General features: G+C 38.5%; 1 protein-coding gene across 1 annotated transcript; it reads right to left on the bottom strand.

Annotated features, from left to right (window-relative positions):
• Nucleotides 1–242: 242 nt before the first annotated feature.
• Nucleotides 243–16,016, bottom strand: PGRMC2 (progesterone receptor membrane component 2). Its single transcript, XM_022556935.3, has 3 exons — nucleotides 15,584–16,016; nucleotides 2,913–3,068; nucleotides 243–1,454 (listed from the first exon to the last, which is right to left on the bottom strand). The coding sequence occupies exons 1-3, from the start codon at nucleotides 15,999–16,001 to the stop codon at nucleotides 1,357–1,359; spliced, it is 672 nt and encodes a 223-aa protein (XP_022412643.2). The 5' UTR covers nucleotides 16,002–16,016; the 3' UTR covers nucleotides 243–1,356.
• Between the last annotated feature and the right edge of the window lie 3,128 nt (nucleotides 16,017–19,144).

The raw sequence follows: 19,144 nt of genomic DNA, 5'->3' as shown, positions 1-19,144 counted from the left end.
AAAATATGTACATTTTAATATATCAATCCTTACCTGAATAATCTCAGATCTCTTGAGAATGTTCCACAAAGTGGAATTTCTTCCTAAAGTTACAGTGAATGTGGTACAATGTGTACAACTTGGTTAACCAGTGCCTGCCTTTCATTTCCAAGATTTTTCCTTATCTTGAATCAAATACACAATCTCAACTCCCATATCATAATGCACTGGCTTACAGTTTGTATATAAAGTCCAACTCAAGCTTATTTTGGTTTATTGTACATGCTTTATTAAAATGGTACGGGTATTTACAGTATCTGCAGATCCCTTCCAAGGCGCTCTCACACACACTCAGACACACCCACACGACATCCATACTACGGCCTCATGCACCCACACCAGTGAGATGTGAGAGTCAAGACTCCTAAAATTAGGCAGCTGTTAGGGGATAGAGTTGTTGATTTGTTTTTCAATTTTTTTGAAAAGAGAAAAAAGCATGGGGGAATGCATTTGGCCATGACAATGCTAATTAAGTTTGTGTATATTAACATATATGGCAGTAACACTGAATATTCCTTTTACATTCTATATACACAGAATGACATCAAGGTTTTGCGGTCAACAGAATATTCCAACTTCAGTCTCAATGCTGCTTGTAGTGACTTCTGAATTCACATAGGGGCTTTCCCTAAAAATAATTCAAGTCTATGTAAGTGAAATAAGGCACAATTAATATTGATTTGATCTAGGGGAAGGAAAGGGATAAAAACCAGTTTCAAATGATCTTACTGTTGGGGAATTAGCTTTGACTTAAATCCACCTGAAATCCCTTTTTCTAATTTCCAAAAATTTCTTAGAAATAAAAGTTTTTTTCTTTTCTCTGACAAAACCCAAAAAGAAAAGCTCGGGGAGTCACATCTTAGTGTTTCAGTAGCCTTAACTACTCAGACTGATGGGCACCAACCCCCCTCCCTCATTGCTAAAAGAGACCCAGCACATGAAGTAGGAATTCCTTGCTGTTTTTTTAAGGAGATCTGTACACTTAAGTAGCAAATACGTATCAGGTTGTCTTTGATTTAAAAAAAAAAGAGAAAAGGAAAAGTAATCTTGTGACTTTCTTGCTCTTTAAAAAAATCCGTCTCCTTCTTTTCAGGATGAAGAAGCCCCACCAGACATTACAAACAACTGCAACAAATGAGTCTGGCAGCATAATGTCTAGTATTCGAATCTTCATAGTGAGACTCATTTAGCTTGTACAAACAATCTGTTGAATGTTTTTTTGCAGCAGGTGAACCAAACCCAAAGACGCTGGACATTCTGTGAAAGGGAGTAAGAATTGCAGTTCTGAAGGCCCCTGACTTTGGTTGTTTACAAAGTTCAATCCTGTTTATTGTGATCCTTGGTATCTTCTTCATCTGTATATTCTGATGGTTCTTCCCCTGGTTTTAGGAGTCTGCCTACATAATCATATTTTTCTGAAAGATACATCAAAAGAAAATCAGTAGTGATCAAATTTGTCTCACTATTCCATTATACAGCAGGGAAGGTGTATGCTTCCTTTAGAGTCATATAGAACAAGATAAGTTTTTCCTATTGTTTACCTTGTCCAGTCTTTGTACTCATGTAACACTTGAACAAAAGAAAACAAGGTCAGGGAACTCATAAAGCTTGGGAATTGTGCTTTTGCAGGAGAGTGTTCCATACAACCAGTTCCTAATCAAGGACACTGCATCAGAATCACTTGGAGACCTTTAAAAAAAATATATGCACATCCAGGACCCATCTTGGAGTCACCCATGCCAGGCTCTTGGAATAGGTATGAGGACATGTACTTTGAAACTGGTTTAACTCTAATGTGCACTGTGAGTCTCAGAATAGTTCTTTAAATTTTTTTTTTTTTATTTTTTTTATTTTTTTTATTTTTTTTCTTTAAATTTTAATAGCCCAAAGTATTGTCATTAGATACATAAGTTGGCAATGTAGGGCATTTCCAACAGTTAGAAGACCATAAAAAAGTTAATGGTTACTTTCTTGGGGAGAAAGAGTACATGAGGTGGAAAATCACATGGAAAGTAGATCCAACCAGGAAATATTCTTGGGGAGAAAATGTGACACATGCTAGTAGTCCCTAAGAAAACAAACCAAATGAGAAGATGAAAATTCACTCGTTACTTATTATCCTGTGTTCTCTGAGTTCCCGATATGTGGTGCCTAGTACATTATTGTTCTTTCTCCTATCAAACTCTCTTCTTAGATCTCGGTTACATTGCTTGTTTTTATGTTACCAGGTGTTTAATTTAGAACATCGTTATATCCAAGGTGATAACATGTTTAGTCATTTCTTGGTCAAGACTCTGAACCTAGTTTAAGCAAATTAACTGACAAACCGAGAGGATAAGACAGGAGGACTGCTTTGTATAGCAAAACCAGTATAAGTGCCAAGAAGCCAGAAGAAGTATTCCAAGGGATCCACAGGTCACATAAATAGCAGTCCAGAGTGTTCACAGAGGCGGTAAAAATTGATGTCATGAGCATGTAATGAAGGAGAATGACATTTTTCCTTTATGGTTTGAAGGTAAGATCAAGAAAATCATTTTAGAATAAACTAAAATTACAGTATCAATATCACTAATTAATTGTTTTAAATAATTGTTTTAAATTCTATATTTAAAAAACTATACCTTAATGAACAAGCCTTATAAGACTAAAGGTGTCACAATTTTTATAAATTTGTAACAAGCCAATTTTTAAATATGGATTTTATAAATAATAAGCACATGTAACAATCATTTTGATAGTTAGCTATGTTTATCATCAAATAATGATGGCAGTGAAAACAGACAGCATCCTTAGGCTCTTTAGTAATGAAATAGTATGTACTTTCTTTGGCCATATATTTAATATTTGCAAAGAACCCAACAAAATGAAGGTACCTTTAAACTGCATTTCCCATTCTCGAACACTCTCCATTTGTACGGCATTCAAATCTGAGAGATCATCATATTCATCTTTAAGTGCATCTTTATCTAGGCAAAATGTCGCCAGTCCTCTGGAGGCATCCCTACCAGCAAATATTCCATATGGACCCGCTGGGAAAAAAAAGAAATTATTTAGATTATCTAACCCTATGTTAGAATGTCTCAAATGAAAAAGTCAAATAAAGGAAACCTCATGACTCTTATGTGGTACACAGCCTTAATTTCAAAACATGCACAGACACTAAATAGGATAATGAGAAGAAATTTCTTAGAATGAGGTAACTCTATATGTACAGGCGCAGAAAGAAGTCCATGATATAGTAATTGAAAAAAGCAATTCAGCAAATTATATAGTATGACTCACTTTGAATTTAAAAAAAGATATACATATATGCACATTTCACCCACGTTTGTATACGCACAAAAAAACACCAGGAAGAATACAGACCAAGCACTTTACAGTGGCAACATTTCTGGAGAATGGAGAGGAAAGTTTTACTTCACATATAACAGAATAAAGCATTTTCTAATGAGAAGTACACAAGTAGAAAAAAATGGAAATCCCCTGATTTTTAAATGAGCAAAATAATGATTATAGCCATATTCATATTTGAAATCATTTAGGAAATTGAAGGTTATGTGTCAGAAAAGCATCTATACTTTTAAGAATAGAATTCAAAAATTAAATAGACGAAAATCTAAACATTTATGAACATTAATTTGAATTACAGAAAGCACTGCACCATAAAGTTCATTGGATGTAGGAAAACTCATTTCTTTTTTAATTGCATGGAAAAAGTGGCCTTAATAAATTTAAAAAGTAGCATTATTAGGTATTAATATATTAACATGAAAATAAAGGCAATACTTCCAGTAAAGTACTTTTTCCTGCTTTCCCGTTCTTAAGTACTTTCCATATTGCTGCTTAATATTAGGTGACTATCACAATTATCATTTAAGGGTTATATATTTTCCCACTGAGTGGATACACCTATAATTTATTTAATCATTCCCCTATTAATATAAACTTAGGCTATCATTTTATACTTTTAAATTTGTCTTCTATATAAGAAAATGGGACACTATTTACAACTGGCCAACATTTGTAACTTTCAAACTTTGCCCATTATCTCAACTGACATTCAAAAAGGTATGACAACTGACATTCAAAAAGTGTTTGAGAGAAGGAAATCTAATACTGTTTCTATTTACAAAGTAAAATCTGAAGTTCTTTAATTGGATTTAATTATTTTGGAGAAACATTAACTTTTTTTAAATTTAAGTCTGTTACAATGCTGTTAGTTTTAAGTGTACAGCAAAGTGATTCAGATATATATATATTCTTTTTCATTATAGGTTATTACAAGATATGAGTATAGTTCCCTGTGCTATACAGTAGGTCCTTGTTTACCTATTTTATATATAGTAGTGTGTATATGTTAAGCCCAAACTACTAATTTATCCCCCCCCATCCTCTTTGGTAACCATAAGTTTGTTTTCTAAGTCCGTGAGTCTATTTGTTTTGTAAAAAAGTTCATTTGTATCATTTTTTAAGATTCCACATACAAGTGATATCATATGATATTTGCCTTTCTCTGTTTGACTGACTTCACTTATGATAATCTCTAGGTCCATCCATGTTGCTGCAAATGGCATTATTTCATTCTTTTTTATGAGAAACATTTAACTTTTTTTTTTTTTTTTGGCTATGCCACCTGGCTTGCAGGTTCCCGACACCAGGGATTGAGCCCCAGCCCTGGCAGTGAAAGCACCAAGTTCTAACCAATGGATCGCCAGGGAATTCTCAACGTTAACTTTTAAAACTAAGCAAGAACAGTCCCTAGGGAAAGAAAAGCAGTCCACCTTAAAGCAGTTGTGTTTTTTTGTGGTATATAACTCCACATGCTTTGTGGCAATGGCTGTTTTCAGGAGATGGAGAATATATATATATATATATATATATACACACACATACACATTTATGTATATACAGAGAGAACTAATGTGATTTTTTTCTTAAGAAGCAACAATGACAAAAAAAAATCTGTGAATAATATATAGCCTCTTTTTTTTTGCAATACGCGGGCCTCTCACTGTTGCGGAGCACAGGCTCTGGATGCGCAGGCTCAGTGGCCATGGCTCACGGGCCCAGCCGCTCCGCGGCATGTGGGATCCTCCCAGACCAGGGCACTAACCCGTGTCCCCTGCACTGGCAGGCGGACTCTCAACCACTGCGCCACCAGGGAAGCCCAATATATAGCCTCTTAATGCTAACTGGACCAATGCTTACAAACTTAAAACAGTGATTAGTCAAACACACAGAAGAAAAAAATAAAATTGATCAAGGCTATAAAAAACTACAAATGTAAAATGAGAATTTCAACTTTTTGGAGAATTTGCTAGCAATCTCACTTTCCTCTCTCACAGTATTGCAAAGTGGAAGGGACAGTTTTTGCCCTCCCTATTTGGCAGACAAATAGAAACAGAGGCATTCAGTGCCTTGCCTAAAATTACCGACAGAACTGGGAAGTAACATTTCCACTTTTCTGACTACCCCAAACACAGCACATCTTGAGAAAACACACAGAGGACCCACAAACCCAAAGATGGAGTGACAATCCTGAAAACTGGAGCATTTCACTAATCACAAAATTTCAGGGAAATGGCTATTTTAGAATACCTGTTAAATCAAAATGGAAGAGCATTAACAAAAGAAGCTTTTTTTTTTTTTTTTTAGAAATCATCAGGTTTTCTTAGCATTGTGTTATAATACTTACCTCCCTGGCCTACAAAAGTCAATCTACTTCAGGATACTTCACAGTATCAACCTTAAAACATATCCAAATGGTAAACAGGAGAGAAGAAAAGATGATCACTATAAAAAATAGGAGTCATAAAACCCTCCATCTTTGAGTGTATTAACGTATAACAGTGTATTCTTTAGTAAAATTGTCTGCCAACTTCCCTAAGAAGGAATGATGTTCTTTTTTTGGTTTGGCTAACTTAGAGTGAACTTGAGTCAACAGTTAATAACCCAAGCCTAATTCTAGACAAAATGATGTTTTGTTAACTCTTGAAAAGAATGATTCAGTGATTAACATATTTTCCCACTCTTTGTATTGCTGTCCTCTCCACATGTTTCCAAATTCCCTCAAGAAGCATTTAACTTCTGAAAAGGTTTTTTTGAAAAGTTTTCTTTACTTTTTCCTGTAAGACCATAAAGAACGTAATATAAAGATTCAGAACTAGAGTTGGAAAAGGATGAGTTGCTTAGAAAAAGGAGGATTTGAGGTCTAGTTAAAGTATATTTCTCTGCATCCCTAACACAATCAAAACCATATGTAAGAGGTCAGTAATACCTCCCCTTTCCACTACCTCCTTACATAACAGACCTAAATGTTACTGATTCTAATATTTTGATAGCTACTCTTGGCTATCCATAATACTATAATAGCAGAGAGCTACCCAAGGAAAGCAAATTTTAAATGGTATTAGGTCTTCAGTATGGTATAATTTACACACACACACACACACACACTCAAATCTCGCTTATATAAATTAATCAGATTGTTTTGATTAAGGCTCATTTAGATATTAACATTTCAGTAATAACTAAGCAAATTATACTCTTGCTTTATCAAAGACTAAAATATAGTGCTGATACAAAACTAGATTTACAGTTTCAAGAAAATTCTTGCTACAAAAAATGTACCCAATTATTTAGCCAAGACAGATTCTCTTAAATGTACATATATAACAAATATCCTAGGACATCATTTTAATGATAAATCTTATTTCCACGATATTGTTAAATACACCGAAATGACATTATACTAGTTAGAATTCAGATTTCATTCACAGTTTTAAGAGTTAATACCACTTATGATACAGATTTTTAAAGTTCAAAAATCAGTAAATCTACTAGTTATTGTATCCTGAAACTGCTTACTTTAATACAATCAAGTGACAATGGGGTGACATATTTTTGAAGGCAACAACATATGGTCACTGTAAAACAATGTTTTAAAGAATAATTTAATGAGCAATTCCAGGAGGAAGTAAATAAAATATCTAAAATATGTAACACATAATTTTGTGACTATTAAGGTGATTATGTATCTACATTAGTATTTATGAAGAAGAGAAAATTCCAGAATGTTTTAGTTATTTCCATGGTATAAAAACCATAGCTCTCAGAGACAAACTTTAATTCATTAAAGTTTATAAACAGCCCAGTTTTCTGGCATGTTCTGACAATAGTCTTCTGTGATTATTAAAGTAAGTTAAAAAAAAATCTAATAATACTTGGTATTGAGTAGTTTATTCCAAATAAGGTTTTAATGTGCCTAGGAACAAATGAAACAATATGTAAAAGTGACTAAATGAAATCCAACTAATAGATATTATTTTTTTATACTTAGCTCTAGGAACTCCCAGGACTTTTAGAGAGAAGGTAGCATGGTAAAACTGAAAGAATACCTCTTAAGAAGTTAAGATACCTGGCTTCGAGGCCGCACCCTACACTTGACCTTGGGCAAATTTACATGCCTAAAATTGGAGGTCAAACCAGATAATCTCTTGACTACTATAATTCTAGGAGGAACTGAAAACTCAACCTTGCTTCGAAAATTCAAACTAGGAGGCTCTCAGCAATACTGTGGGTTGAGCTAGTGGCCCTGGCCTCAGGGCTCAAGGCTGGGCTGGGGGCAGGGAAGACTTTGAAAAATTAAAACCCCAGGCCTGTGCCGTTTGTGGGGGTGGGGCCTGAGTTCACCTAGCCCAGGTAGAATGAGAACTCTAAGGTGAAAAAAATACAATAGCATGGATTTAAATATCTGTTGGAATTTAACAAACAGTAATGGTAATACAGCAAGTATTGGGAAAAAGAAGTTATTCTATAAATGATGTTGGGATAACTGAACAGCCCTCTGTAAGAAAACAAAAACAAAGTTGGATGCTTACTTCACTTCTTAAAATAAATTCCAAGTGGAACTAACAAACTAAAACCATAAAAGTATTAAGAAACTACAGATTTTAAAAAATAATCTTTAAGTGCAAAAAAAGCTTTAAGTACGATACAAAGCCCAGCAGCAATAAAATAGTCATGATTGAAAAAATGTGGCAAAAAATATATGAATAGATAATTTGTAGGAAAGGAAACATAAATGACTCAAATTTTTGAGGATGTCCAACCTCACTGAGAAATGTAAATTAAAATAATATTGAAATACTATTTTAACTGCTCAGATTGACAAAGACCAAAAATATCACATTTTTGGCAAAAGGGTGAGAAACAGGCATTTTCGTGTGAGTGTAAATTGGTCCAATGTCTCTGGAGGGCAATTCGGAAATAAGTACCCAAATTAAAAATGTCCATACCCTAAGACGCAGTAATTTTACGTCTAGGAATTTATTTGATAGAAAATTATGATTTTACTCACGTCTAAAATGATACATGAATATTTAGAGCAGTACCATGTAATAACAAGAGATTGGAAACAAATGTTCATTAAAAGTGGACTATTGGGCTTCCCTGGTGGCGCAGTGGTTGAGAGTCCGCCTGCCGATGCGGGGGACACGGGTTCGTGCCCCGGTCCGGGAGGATCCCACATGCCACGGAGCGGCTGGGCCCATGAGCCATGGCCGCTGAGCCTGCGCGTCTGGAGCCTGTGCTCCGCAGCGGGAGAGGCCACAGCAGTGAGAGGCCTGCGTACCGCAAAAAAAAAAAAAAAAAAAAAGTGGACTATTATGATATATTCATATAATAGAATTTATGCACACATTCAAAAGAATGAAATGGTTCTCTTTAAACTGATATGAAAGGCTCTCAATATATTAAAATATTGTTAAAGGTTTGTATAGTATGCTACAATTAGTGCATGGGAGGGGTGTACATACCCACATGCTTTCACTTGCAGAGAATAGCTCTGGAACGAGACTCAGATACTCAGACTGGTTCCTCACCTCTAGGGAGGGGAACATGGTGGCTGGGTCGTGGGAAGGAGACTATCTTTTACTATATACCCTTTAAAATTTTTCTGTCTTGAGCACGTATTACCTAATAAAAAAATTTTTTTTTTCAGAAACTTCCATTGAGGCATACCCCTAACCACTCCACAGGGAGACTTCCACAACCCAAGGCTCATGGAACATCACAGAAAATATTCAAGAAACAAAAAGACAGCAATTGCTGAATTTTGTAATAAAAGTTATAACTACATGAAGAAACAAACTACCATGGAGGGGTGAGCACACAGAACAGATAGAGAAATGGTATCCCAAGAATAAGATAACAGAAGCAGATTAAAGAGATATAGTATGTTTACTTAAAATTATTAAGAAATTAAGGGGACTTCCCTGGTGGTCCAGTGGTTAAGAATCCACATTCCAATGCAGGTGACACTGGTTCGATCCCTGATCAGGGAATTAAGATCCCACATGCCGTGGGGCAAATGAGTCCGCATGCTGCACTACTGAGCCTGCGCACCTCAACTATAAAGCCTGTGTGCTGCAAACTACAGGGCCCACGTGCTCTGGAGCCTGTGCACCACAACTACAGAGCCCCGTGTACTGCAGCTACTGAGCCTGTGCTCTGGAGCCCACACGCCACAACGAAAGATCCTGCGTGCTGCAACTAAGACCCAACGCAGCCAAAAAGAAAAAATAAAAAAAAAGAAAACAAAAAACTAAAAAAACCATTATTGAGGATATGAGTTAAAAAAACAGTTAACCCACAATTTTATATCCTACATCTATACTATTATTCCTGAGTGAGGGCAGATAGACACAGAATCTTTTTCTATCAATGAAAAAAGCTATAGGATGTACCTCACTAAAATGAAAACTGAACCCTGAACAAAGGAATGAGATGAAAGAAATGACAGTGAATAAAGAAAATGGTAACTATGTTGGTAAATTTAAATGAAGATCGACTATTAAAAAAAAAGTTAATAATTTAAGCAATTTGGGGGTAGAGTTTTAAAAACTGCAGTAAAACTATAAGTCTAATAGTAATAACATAGAAAAAATGGAATGTGGGAGGGATTAGAGTTAATGCTTTCTAACCAGGGCCACAATATATGGCTATGTGCCATATAACTCCAGGGGACACCATTTACATTTGTATACATGATAGTTTTGTATATTTAATATTAAGAAATATTCTGTCAAATGGCAGTGAAGTGTCTTAAAGAGTTCTTTCTAATTCATACAAAAATGTTTGGTTAACATTCTTATATTCTATAGCAAAAACTGAAGGAAAAGAATCTTATCACCAGAAGAATAGAAATAGAATGCATCCAAATCAGTAGGGGGATGTGAAACAGAACCAGACACACAGACCATAAAGAGCAGACTTGTGGCTGCCAAGGGGTGGGTGGAGTGGGGGAGGGATGGACTGGGAGTTTGGGGTGAGCAGATGCAAACTAGTATACAGACAACGGATAAACAAGGTCCTACTGTATAGCACAGGGAACTATATTCAATACCCTGTGATAAACCACAGTGGAAAAGAATATAAAAAAGAATGTATATGTATGTATAACTGAAACATTTTGCTGTATAGTACAAATTAATACAACATTGTAAATCAACTGTACTTCAATAAAATAAATTTTAAAAAAATCAGTAGGGGAGAAAACGTGGAAGGAATAAAAAATATACTGATTAAGTTGTTAAAAGACAGTATTGATATTAAATTTAATGAAAAAATCAGCTATATGTTATTTATAAGGAAAAAAAAACACAGATTGGTTAAAAGTAAAAGGGTGGAAAAAGAAGCACTGAGGTAACACTAATCTAATGAAGCCTCAAGTCAAATCTGAAAATCAGTAAGGGTGATAAGGATGTTTCTTCCTCTGCCGATTAACACAGTATCAGTTCTAGATCTAGTGCTTAGATAGCTTCAAAACATTGATATACCCAATCTTTGTAAGGCTGGCTCCTTCAGGTTTTTGCTTAGGTATCAATCCTCACTTTCTTGACAAACCAATATAAATAAGGTACCTTTCTTAACCGTCTGATCTAAATAAAGTCCTTTGTTAACCTCTATTACATTTCCTATTCATTTATTTCACATCATATTTAATTACAGACTATAATCATGTATTGAATGCTTGTTTATCATCTGTCTTCCTCAACAGACCATAAACTCCATGAGGGTAGGGAGGCAAATGTTTTGAAGACTCGGAGAACTCTCATTTCTCAAAACATCTTATCTAGGCAACAATGTAATGAAATCCAGGCAATTCCTTCTTAGAGTTTAAAAGTGGAGATGAAATCCTATATTAAAGATCTTGAGACAAGATGCTGGCTCTAAGAGTACAGCAGTTATTTAGTGATGTCTGTCACAAGTACGTGGGGGAGAAGTGATCTATGTTACACTGTTGAAAGAACTATTATAAAAGAACTTGAATGGCTAACTCCAGATGTTACTAAATGTACTCCTTTCCTCCAACCTGAATAACATCTTCTGGTCTTATACATGCTTTAAGCTATCCTATTATACTTTGTGTTAGTATTTAATACAAATACAATTCCCTCTTAGATTAAAAACACTGGAATGATGTTGAACTCAGAAGAGCCAAACAAGAAGGTACTGTAGAAATTACTAGTATAAATTTGAGCAGAGTATCAAAATTCATCAGAAGACTTAGATGATCCCTTTATCTGATTGGCAGGTAATGAATAGTAGGTAATGAATGTGTATGGGCATTAGACCTAACACAGACCCAGTTGGCTTCAAAGCAAGAAGCTAGGATGAGAGCTGGGTAGTGTCAGTAGGACGTTGATGAAGGAATAGGTTTGTCTATATGCCTCAACTGTTGCTTCAGCTGCAATTCTTCAAACTACAAATAAAACTCACATATTGAACATAAAGTTAAAAAAGGAGGAAAGACACATGAAAGGTAAATGTGCTCCTTTCCCCCAGCTCCTAAATATTAGGCATCTCATGGGGTACTTCGTATATACTTCTTTCCTTTCCAGTGGAATTTAAATGATATGTTGGAGAAAATACAGCTTTGGTATATGTCAAAGAATACATGGAATAATGAGGGAAGCTATATATCTAAATATCAGAAACGCAGATAAACTATTAGAAAGGTCAATTGTATAATTTCTTGCCATTCTAAAGAATAAAAAACACTGTTTTAATTCCACTGCAGTAATATTACATCAAATTATTTAAAATTATACTATCTGTTGGAGTCTTCCTCATCTATTATGACTATGGAAACGTGAAATTATATTATGTTGTGATACAGTGGGAGGGGATAGCCTATGAAGCCTGTTAGACTGGGTTTGATTTCTAGCTTGGCTACTTACTAGATATGTGACTTGGGGCAAAATCTCTCTGAGTTTCAGTTTCCACGTTTGTAAAATGGGAACATTACTTATTTCCTAGGGCTGTCTGAAAATTAAATGAGATAATAAGCCCCAAATGGAGTTTCCTACTCCTTCTACCCTGACCTCTAGAATCAATGCTGTTGAACAGAACTCAATGGGAAGACGGGAATGCTCTATAAAGTGCACTGTATAGTACGGTAGCCATGTGGGTACTGAGCACTTGAAATATGGCTAGTGTGACTGAGGAACTCAATTTTTAATTATATTTAATTTTAATTAATTTAAATTTAAAAAGCTACATGTGGCTTGTGGCTACCATATCAAACAGCACAACATAAAGCCATGAAGTGTGTTTCTTTGAGGCTTTAAATCCTTATGGAACTAGGAGAGGGTATAAAAAATAACAGCAGTGAGATTCTCTTTAAGTTTATCCCAGAATGCAGTATACCTGAAATAGAACAGATAGGCTTTGCGGTCAAATATGTCTGGATTTGAATACCACGTCTGTGTGACCCAAGCCAATTTACCTCAAATTCCTAAACCTCAGGCTCCCCATCTGAAAGACAGAATACTCACTAATCTCACTGAAGCATTGTGGAGATGACAAATTAATGGATTTGATGTAGTAGCTGCTTAACAAATCTGGTTCCTTTCTCCTCCCACATTCATTGTTTCTTACCTGACCACTTTCCTCACATGCTGGCCAACTGCCTGAACTGTTACTAAATTTAATATTGACAAATGTAGTTAATGACAACTGTTTGCCAATATGTGTTTACTCCACTAAATTAAACTGCCAATATTTAATTTTTTAACAACCCAAACTTTAAAAATGTATGGCTAAAAATATCTTCAACACAGAAAAAGCCTCACAAAACAATCTAACTCTAAAACCATTACTGAGAAATGGGAGTAGATATTGGTTAGGCACAGAAACTAGGTTTTCTAGCTCCCTTAGCTCATTCTTTCAGCTACTAAGAGTCTCAGGTAAGGATTTTTACTTCTGAATTATTCTGCTACAAAACTGCTTAATTGATTTGAGGATGAAAATAAAAAATTAAAACCAAAACCGAACTTATGTCTGTTTCATAGCCAGAAATTTGGCTTCAAGACTTTTGGGAAGTGTTTTATCTTCTCTTAATGTGAAATATATTCTCAGCCCCTAAGATGATCTGGCTACCTTTAAGGTTCCTTTCAATAATAAAATATTCCAAATATCTCTATTAGGTTGTTAATTGATAAGTACTTAGAATAAAATAACTGAATATCACTCTTAGCCTGTTCATTAGGACCTGGAAATCAGTGGAAGCTAACCTAAAGCTGACTCCTCTGTTGTTACGAGGAACCCCCTCACTGGCTCAAGCCACACAAAGGCTATCTACATTACAACTATGACTCAATTTTAAAATTTCTGTTGCAGAACATTTGCCACTGGATCCTGCCAAACTGTGTCTAAGGCTGTTTCTCCTAGCTATTTTCAGATAGTGGCAAGGCATAATGTGTGAGGACCGATATGCTTCTTTGTACTAATACTTTGGTTGCTTCACTGTCAGTTTAGATAGGGGTACAAAGGCAGAGTTTTTAGTTTGGTTAAGCTCTGTATTAAAAATCTAAACCTGTACACAATTTCTAATCATCGAACACACATACTGTGTAAATCCTTGACTAAAAAAAAAAAAAAAACTATTTAATTTGGTCTGTCCGTTTAAATATTGTACTTTGGCCCTATTGTCTTATCCCCCATGCTCATAAGTAAACAAAAAAAGTATTAACTATTTCAGCTGATATGAGTAGGCAGACATCTGGTTTTCATTTTTATACAACGAGAAGCAAGTACTTAATAAGCTATCTGTGACTTGGTTGGATTGAATGTACTATAAATATATACAGAAAATACAAGGCACTAAGAAATAAATAGTTCAACATGTAGAATCTCCAATTTCTTACCTCTAATTAACAACTAACCAAAGCACTTCTGAAATACCTTCCAGCCACTAAGCACAGAAATCTAAGTATATATTTGCAAGTATCAATAAATCTCATGGACTAACAGATTAAAGAGGAAACCAACTTGTTTTTAGACTTGCCAACCCCCTTGACTTTAAGACTTGGATGTACTCTTTCGAATAACAGGTCACTCTAGGTCTCTAATTTTATTTACTTTTATTGTAGTCACTTTTTTAAAGCTCAGAATAACTACACAACCAGCATGTACAATGTTGATCAGTTTTATGGTATACCAACAGGTTCCATGAGTCTGAACTGAAGTTTATTAACATAATCTGAAATGTATGCTATAACTACATTGTAAAGGAAGGGTTTCTAAACCAAACACCCTACACACACACAGTTCTCTGAAAGCAAAGTTTTAAAAATCTTTAACTTGCAGCACTGGTGCCTGGGGGTATGAATTTATAGCTGTTTTAAGTTTTTGCTCCTCAGTGAAAACACAGTAAATCATAATCAACGAGTAGTTGAATACTTGCCTTCCTACTAAAAAAAAAAAAAAAAAAAGATAAAAGAGAGAAACCGGACAGGCACGCCTGCTGGGTATATGAGCTCCACCCCCAAAACTCTGGGCGAAGATCCTTGCCAGTATTTATTAGGATCTGCATTCAGGTTTGCCTCATCCCACATATATTGTTAATCTTGGAAAGCATCTTCGTACCAAAACCCGTTTAAAAAAAAAAAAGAGTCGAGGTGTTGCTTATATGACAGGAGTTTACAGAGGGCTGGGACTTGGAACTCCGTGTACCTAAATGTGGCCTTATGGGGAGTAGTAGAGGGAAAAGGAAGCTCAGTGGCGCGTGCACACACACGCGCACACACACACACAGTAAAGAAAGGAAAGCTATGAATTACAGCGCCTAAAACTTTAGGTCCCTACTTTAGAAATCTTTCTTCTCTCCCGCCCCCAACGATCCCAGGAATCAGAAAGCTCAGGAAAGGGTGAGGGCCAGCGTGACTGGCGACAACTAAAAGGATTTTGAAAAATTCAGCACAAGAAAAGGCTGCGAGGAGAAATGGGATAGGAGAAAAATGAAAGATGAGAGCTGGCTCCTGGGGCGACACTGGGACCCCGACTTCGGGGCGGTAAACGCCGGAGGGGCCCGCGGCCGAGGCGTGTGGGGGGCGGGCCGTCTCAGGTGCGGGAGACAAGGCGCGGGGATCCAGATGTCGAGAAGGATGGCAAGCTAACCCTTTGCACAGGGGCCTCCCCATCATAAGATGGTCGCGCTTGAGCTGCAGGGGGTCCTCCCCCTCCCCGTCCAACTCCTCACCGGGGCCGTAGAACTTGCTGCCTTTGGTCACGTCGAAGACTTTCCCATTGACCGCAAGCAGGATGCGCGGGGTGCGTGACCCGTCGTACTGGCGCAGCTGCTCCAAGCTGAAGTCCCGCTTCTTCATACGAGGAAGAGAGGCAGCGGGGCTCTCCTCGCCCGCCCCGGCCCCAGCCCCCAGACCCCGCCGCCCCCAACGCACCCACAGCCGGTAGGCCCCCAGCAGCACCAGCGCCACCAGCGCCACGTTCAGCAGCATCTCCCCGCCCCCCGTCAGAAGGGCCAGCGCAGCAGCCGACCAGCCGCCCCCTTCTGCTGCCGCTCCCGCGCCGCTCGGGCTCTCGCTGCTACCGTCGCTGCTGCTCTCGCTGCCACTCCCCAGGGTGCCTAAATTCACGTCCCCATCACCCGCCGCCATCACTGCCCGCCAGCGCCTTCCTCTCCTCCCCGCCCCCTGCCCTCCCCAACCCCACGGTCGGCCCCGCCCATGTGGGGCCTCCCAGCCAATAGCGTGAGGGTAGGGGGCGGGGTCAGGCCGGCTCCCGACTGGGGGTTAACGCGGTAACGTTGTCTTGGATCTCTCCCTCCGTCCCCCTCCCTCCTTTTGCAGGCCGCGCGCGCGTGCGACGCCCCGCCCACCTCGCCCCACACTTCCCTGCTCTCGTCCTTCGCCTCTAGTTGAAGTAGAAGAGGGGGGCGGGTCTGAAGAAAACACGGTGCGCCGGCCGCGCGCGCGGGCGGGGCGAAACTACGGCGCGTGCGCGGGCCCCGCGGCGCCACGCGCTCTCCTTTCCTCTGCAAGCCCTCTGGGAGACACGCTCCTCCCAGTCCCCTCGCTGTGCGCGTGCGCCCAGGGGTCGCTTTTCTTCCCAGGCCAGGGTTCGCGTCCGCAAACTCCCGCCTCTTCGCTTTGGCTCCGCCCGAGAGCTTCACGTGCGCTGAGGCGGCCGCTGAGGCGGGACCCTCCCTGACGCCTTCCCGAGGGTGCGGGTTGGTGGCTAGTGGGAGGCCGCGACATAGTTATAACTGCTTTCGCGCACTGAAGAGGGGTGTCTCTTTCTCCCCCGGGCGCCATCGCGCCTGTCCGGAAGCCCGGAGCGTGGGCGCGCAGGCAAAGCTACAGCCTAGAAGTTTTGGCGAGGAGCTGGAGTCGCCTGGCGCGGAGAGCGCGCGCGGAGCTCGCCCAGGGATTGTTTGGCAAAAGGAATCTACGTGCTGTCTGCGCCATTCCCCAGTGGTTTTAGCCAAGGCTGCTCTTGTAGAATTTTCTTTCAGATTTTGTACTAAAGGTGTCGTTTTTCCTTGAAACGTTCTCTTTGGGGCGAGAGGCAAGTGAATAGGATGAGGTGGTCCTTTTTTTCGCGCATTTAGCTTTATTTACAGTTTCTTTTCATCTTCCTGGGTCTTGTAGAGTCTTTTAGCCTCTCGAGTCCTTAAAATTCCTGTGTAAATGTCACCTCTGAAGCCTCATTCTGAACCCCTCACCTCACGCTCTCAGGTCATCTGATGTGCTCCTTCTCCCCCCAGTCTGTTTTGTGTCGCTAGTCCCCGCCCCCGCGCGCGTGTGAACTACCCTTGTGGCGAATGAAGGTTTATTAAAGGAGTAACAGTTTTCGTTTTTTTTTTTTTTTTAAACATCTTTATTGGGGTATAATTGCTTTACAATTGTGTGTTAGTTTCTGCTTTATAATAAAGTGAATCAGTTATACATATACATATGTTCCCATATGTCTTCCCTCTTGCGTCTCCCTCCCTCCCACTCTCCCTATCCCACCCCTCCAGGCTGTCACAAAGCACCGAGCTAATATCCCTGTGCCTTGCGGCTGCTTCCCCCTAGCTATCTACCTTACTACGTTTGTTAGTGTGTATATGTCCATGACTCTCTCTCGCCCTGTCAAAGCTCACCCTTCCCCCTCCCCATATCCTCAAGTCCGTTCTCCAGTAGGTCTGCGTCTTTATTCCTGTCTTACCCCTAGGTTCTTCATGACATTTTTTTTCCCCTTAAATTCCATATATATGCGTTAGCATACGGTATTTGTCTTTTTCTTTCTGACTTACTTCACTCTGTATGACAGACTCTAGGTCTATCCATCTCATTACAAATAGCTCAATTTCATTTCTTTTTAAGGCTGAGTAATATTCCATTGTATATATGTGCCACATCTTCTTTATCCATTCATCCGATGATGGGCGCTTAGGTTGTTTCCATCTCCGGGCTATTGTAAATAGAGCTGCAATGAACATTTTGGTACATGACTCTTTTTGAATTATGGTTTTCTCAGGGTATATGCCCAGTAGTGGGATTGCTGGGTCATATGGTAATTCTATTTGTAGTTTTTTAAGGAACCTCCATACTGTTCTCCATAGTGGCTGAACCAATTCACATTCCCACCAGCAGTGCAAGAGTGTTCCCTTTTCTCCACACCCTCTCCAGCATTTATTGTTTCTAGATTTTTTGATGATGGCCATTCTGACTGGTGTGAGATGATATCTCATTGTAGTTTTGATTTGCATTTCTCTAATGATTAATGATGTTGAGCATTCTTTCATGTGTTTGTTGGCATTCTGTATATCTTCTTTGGAGAAATGTCTATTTAGGTCTTCTGCCCATTTTTGGATTGGGTTGTTTGTTTTTTTGTTATTGAGCTGCATGAGCTGCTTGTAAATTTTGGAGATTAATCCTTTGTCAGTTGCTTCATTTGCAAATATTTTCTCCCATTGTGAGGGTTGTCTTTTGGTCTTGATTATGGTTTCCTTTGCTGTGCAAAAGCTTTGAAGTTTCATTAGGTCCTATTTGTTTATTTTTGTTTTTATTTCCATTACTCTAGGAGGTGGGTCAGAAAGGATCTTGCTGTGATTTATGTCATAGAGTGTTCTGCCTATGTTTTCCTCTAAGAGTTTGATAGTTTCTGGCCTTACATTTAGGTCTTTAATCCATTTTGAGCTTATTTTTGTGTATGGTGTTAGGGAGTGATCTAATCTCATACTTTTACATGTACCTGTCCAGTTTTCCCAGCACCATTTATTGAAGAGGCTGTCCTTTCTCCACTGTACATTCCTGCCACCTTTATCAAAGATAAGGTGTCCATATGTGCGTGGGTTTATCGCTGGGCTTTCTATCCTGTTCCATTGATCTATATTTCTGTTTTTGTGCCAGTACCATACTCTCTTGATTACTGTAGCTTTGTAGTATAGTCTGAAGTCAGGGAGCCTGATTCCTCCAGCTCCTTTTCTCGTTCTCAAGATTGCTTTGGCTATTCGGGGTCTTTTGTGTTTCCATACAAATTGTGAAATTTTTTGTTCTAGTTCTGTGAAAAATGCCAGTGGTAGTTTGATAGGGATTGCATTGAATCTGTAGATTGCTTTGGGTAGTAGAGTCATTTTCACAATGTTGATTCTTCCCATCCAAGAACATGGTATATCTCTCCATCTATTTGTATCATCTTTAATTTCTTTCATCAGTGTCTTATAATTTTCTGCATACAGGTCTTTCGTCTCCTTAGGTAGGTTTATTCCTAGATATTTTATTCTTTTTGTTGCAATGGTAAATGGAAGTGTTTT

This window comes from Delphinapterus leucas, chromosome 5, assembly GCF_059928025.1.
Source record: "Delphinapterus leucas isolate spDelLeu-1000000601 "Yukka" chromosome 5, BTC_Dleu_Yukka2, whole genome shotgun sequence".
Classification (NCBI taxonomy): Eukaryota; Metazoa; Chordata; class Mammalia; order Artiodactyla; family Monodontidae; genus Delphinapterus; species Delphinapterus leucas.
Note: the sequence above shows the minus strand (reverse complement) of the source record. Positions and strands in the feature narration are given on the sequence as shown.

Coding starts and splice junctions, on each gene's coding strand:
- PGRMC2 (XM_022556935.3), bottom strand. CDS start 16,001: ATGGCGGCGGGTGATGGGGACGTGAATTTAGGCACCCTGGGGAGTGGC. Junction 3,069..15,583: donor CAGCAAGTTCTACGGCCCCG/GTGAGGAGTTGG, acceptor TTTTTTTCCCAG/CGGGTCCATATGGAATATTT. Junction 1,455..2,912: donor ATGGGAAATGCAGTTTAAAG/GTACCTTCATTT, acceptor TGTATCTTTCAG/AAAAATATGATTATGTAGGC.